Consider the following 3966-nt stretch of genomic DNA (forward strand, 5'->3'; position numbering starts at 1 on the left):
TTTGACAAGGTAGTAATGTCAAATGGATTTAAGATTAATGAGTGTGACAAATGTGTTTACATTAAAGACACTCGAGAATATTATGTGATAGTATGTCTATATGTGGATGACATGCTAATAATGGGGAATAGCCAAGAGTTGATTAAGGGTACAAAGAAAATGTTGACAAAACATTTTGATATGAAAGATATGGGTATTGGTGATATAATTATAGGGATAAAATCTTTAGAACTCCAGAAGCAAGAGTCATATCTCAGTCTCATTATGTAGAAACAGTATTGAAGAATTTTAATGCTTATGACTCTACCCCAATAAAAACGCCTTTAGACGTGAGTGTCCATTTGGCGAAAAATCGTGGAGAACCAGTTTCCCAACTGGAATACTCCAGAATTATTGGAAGCCTTATATACATCACTAACTGTACTAGGCCACGAAGTGAACTTGATGTCTTGAACTTCTTCAACATCTACCCTTTGTATAAGAGAAAAATTGATAATTTTCCAATCAAAATATTTTCTATCCGCAGTTTTTTCCATACGTAGAATATCTACCTTTCCTAGAAAATTATTGATATAAATACTCTTCACCATATAAAAAAAAGGTGTCTTTATGTGTGTTACAAGAACTCTCTTGACTCTTATTTCCTTGAAACGGAAATCTAGAAAAAAAGCATTCTGTTTTATTTTCATAATCATAATTTAAAAATTTATATGATAAAAGATGATATTTTTGAAAATTATGTTTTTTATTCGATTTATTCACTAATGAATAAACTTCAATTTTTTGTTGTTTTTTTGAAATCAATTAATTTTTTTTTTTTTTTCATATGAATGTCATTTGCTTAAATTTTCCTACTATTTTCAACGTGAATGAACATCTAGATAGTCTTTTATGAAAAGACAAGTGACGCATATATAATATAATATATATTATATAATTAAATTATTCAATAAATATTACAAATGGATTAATATTTGATGGGATGGATTTCCCTATAAAAGAGTGACACTGACAATAATTATTTAACAAAAGGTACATTTCAATTTTCAAAAATTTAATTCAAAACTCAAACGGCGCAATAGCAATGGAGAGAAGAAAGCCTCCCACTTCCACCTCAGATCTGCTCTCCTGGTCGGACCCTACGCCCGCCGACGCCCACTCTTCCGCTTCCCGCTCCGCCCCACGTCCTAACCAGGTACCACCGCATTACGTTCTTCACCCTTTATGTAACGTCACTGGTGTTTATTTCTTAGCTGAGCTCATATACATATATTCTTTTGAGTAGCCGTCGGATGGAATTACCAAGTTGTTGTTTGGAGGTCAGATCAGTGAAGAGGAAGCCGAAATTCTTAATCGGAGGTAACACTTTCTTTGCTGGATCTTCTTGTGTCAGTAATTAGAGTGCACTATTTTATGCCAAGTGATTTCAGTGTCCGATAGAGCCCTTGAAAATGCTGTTCAAATGGGTCCTTAATGCGTGTTTCGGTGTTATTAATGCACTGTTTTGACAAAAATATCCAAACCAATACGAGGAAACCATGGAAGAAACTTACACCCAAGCACATATAATTTCGCTTTCCATTTGGTAATTGGGTTATGCATATTTTCCAGTAATTCATCGAAGTTTGCTCTATTACAGTTTTTAGTCATCGAGGCACACATTTTGTGCATGCATAATACAAATAATATTATTTTTGCGTTATATATTATACAACAAGAGCAAACTCGGTTAAGGTTTTCTCAAATTTATGAATCTAATTTTGGAATACATGGAAGCTCTCACTTTATAGTTAAAAAAAATTATATTTATCGCCTTATTAAGGCAACATGCATTTTCAATTTCCAATATGAAAAAAAAAATGAAAAGGTTTGGAGAGGTTAGATTTAAATAAAGAAAGGAGATATTTTTGGAAGTAAATAAAGTGTTGGACCATGATGCCATGGTAGTTTTTACGGGGCACTCAATTTTAATTAAACAGTAGAGATTTATTAAAAAAAATTAAAATAGTTAGCACTGAAGTAAATACTAGTTGCCTCTGGAGTCTGGACAGAAATGAGGAATAAAAAAAAAATCAATGTTATGCTTCACGCGTTGGAATACGTTTGTTTGCTGCTTTCAGGAAACCTTGTTCGGGCTATAAAATGAAGGAGATGACTGGAAGCAAAATATTTGCGACTGATGGAGAAAATGGTGATTCGGAACCTGGTAAATTTGATGGTAATTTTAATGGCCGAACTTCTGTCCGTATTGTGCAGGTATATATATTTTTTTTTTCTGTTTTAGCCATAGTCACTTTATAGATATCAGCATCCATTGACAAAGGAGATGAAAGTTAATTCAAAAATTTTGGAGGGGAGGGGATGAAATCATATTTTTGTGAATATGAGGATGAAAAATCATGCCAACCACACCAGTGTCTGTTGAGCAGTCTAAAAACCAAACCTAAATTTTTCCTGTTCCACTGACAGCAAGCTGCCAATGGAATAAGCCAGATATCATTTGGCACCGAAGAAAGAATTTCTCCTAAGAAACCAACTTCTGTCCATGAGGTTGCGAAACAGCGTGAATTGAGTGGAACAATAGAAAATGAGTCGGAAAGCAAACTCAAGAAGCTTCTGTCTGATGCTAAATGTAAGGAGCTTAGTGGGAATAACATCTTTGGCCCTCCTCCCGAAATTCCTCCTCGATCTTTGGCATCTGCACGCAATGTGGAACCACAAGAAAGCAGAGATATGGGCGAACCCGCTCCACGAAGTTTACGCACTTCTGTCAAAGTTTCTAATGTGAGTAAAATTTATTAGATATTCTATTTTTTGTTTCATGCAAATCTCTTACTCTCTTCATGAATCATTCACCACGAGTCATAGTACTAAATTTTGTGACTAGCTAAAAGCATTAAAGATATTCCACATCGATCACTCAGTCGCTCACAATAAACTTTCTGCAAACGTTCACATCAGACCTCGAACTACTAATTGAATCTTTTCATTTTTCCAGGACCTGTAGTCCGAATCTCATAGACTTTATTTTAACAAACAGATTTGGGCCTATAATTTGTGGAGAGCAAAATCACTGTTGATGTAAATGATTTATAAATTACATTCATTAATGATCTATCTAATTACACATCACCTCCAGTCTGATGGATATTGTCTTCTTATTATCCACATTCCTTGTCACATCCATGGATCACTTTTTCTTGTCTGTATTCATGTATTCTTAGCAGAACTGAAGTACTAAACTTCATCTCTCAATTGCAGCCTGCTGGAGGTCAAAGCAACATCTTGTTTGGTGAGGAAGCTGAGGTGAAGGTACCAAAGAAAATTCATGACCAGAAGTTTGCCGAGTTGACAGGTACTGACATATTCAGAGGAGATGCTCCTCCAGGATCTGCTGAGAAGCCATTGAGTGAGGCCAAGTTGAAAGAAATGAGTGGCAGCAACATATTTGAAGATGGCAAGGTTGAGTCGAGGGATTACTTTGGTGGTGTCCGCAAGCCCCCTGGTGGAGAGAGTAGCATTGCGTTGGTTTAGCCTCCAGTGCTGCAATGGCTACTCACTCGACTGAGTTGATATTAAGTCTCTTGGTGATCTAAGAATTTTAGATTTGTATCATGGATCCTGAAATCAGTTTGACAATTTATTTACTTTCTTGTATCATTGGATATTTGTTCTAAATTCAAGGTGTCAATCTCTTTTTAACATATATACGAGATGATGTTTACTAGAATTTATAATGATGAACTTATTATTATGCCTTAAAAAAAGAATTCAATAATGAGCATAAAAGAAAGATAATCAAGAGAGGCCATGCCTGGTGGGATGGGGAGGCAGCAGGAGCAGGAAGAAAAAGATATTATTATGAAGAAGCAGTCCAAATCTTTGAAGACCAAAGCAGCACATTTTGTATCTGTCTTACCACCGTTTTACTCAACCCCTTTTCTGATAAACCCTCCAAGCCTCGCC

At 35.3% G+C, this 3966-nt stretch overlaps 1 protein-coding gene across 1 annotated transcript; it reads left to right on the forward strand.

The window, feature by feature from the left end:
* The first annotated feature begins 1016 nt into the window (after positions 1–1016).
* On the forward strand, positions 1017–3730 carry LOC140969946 (uncharacterized). The gene is made up of 5 exons (XM_073431476.1): positions 1017–1195; positions 1286–1359; positions 2121–2256; positions 2470–2784; positions 3262–3730. The coding sequence occupies exons 1-5, from the start codon at positions 1085–1087 to the stop codon at positions 3532–3534; spliced, it is 909 nt and encodes a 302-aa protein (XP_073287577.1). The 5' UTR covers positions 1017–1084; the 3' UTR covers positions 3535–3730.
* Positions 3731–3966: the final 236 nt, after the last annotated feature.

This window comes from Primulina huaijiensis, unplaced genomic scaffold (assembly GCF_012295235.1).
Source record: "Primulina huaijiensis isolate GDHJ02 unplaced genomic scaffold, ASM1229523v2 scaffold43129, whole genome shotgun sequence".
NCBI classification, from domain to species: domain Eukaryota; kingdom Viridiplantae; phylum Streptophyta; class Magnoliopsida; order Lamiales; family Gesneriaceae; genus Primulina; species Primulina huaijiensis.

Coding starts and splice junctions, on each gene's coding strand:
- LOC140969946 (XM_073431476.1), top strand. CDS start 1,085: ATGGAGAGAAGAAAGCCTCCCACTTCCACCTCAGATCTGCTCTCCTGG. Junction 1,196..1,285: donor CCGCCCCACGTCCTAACCAG/GTACCACCGCAT, acceptor TCTTTTGAGTAG/CCGTCGGATGGAATTACCAA. Junction 2,785..3,261: donor CTTCTGTCAAAGTTTCTAAT/GTGAGTAAAATT, acceptor TCTCAATTGCAG/CCTGCTGGAGGTCAAAGCAA.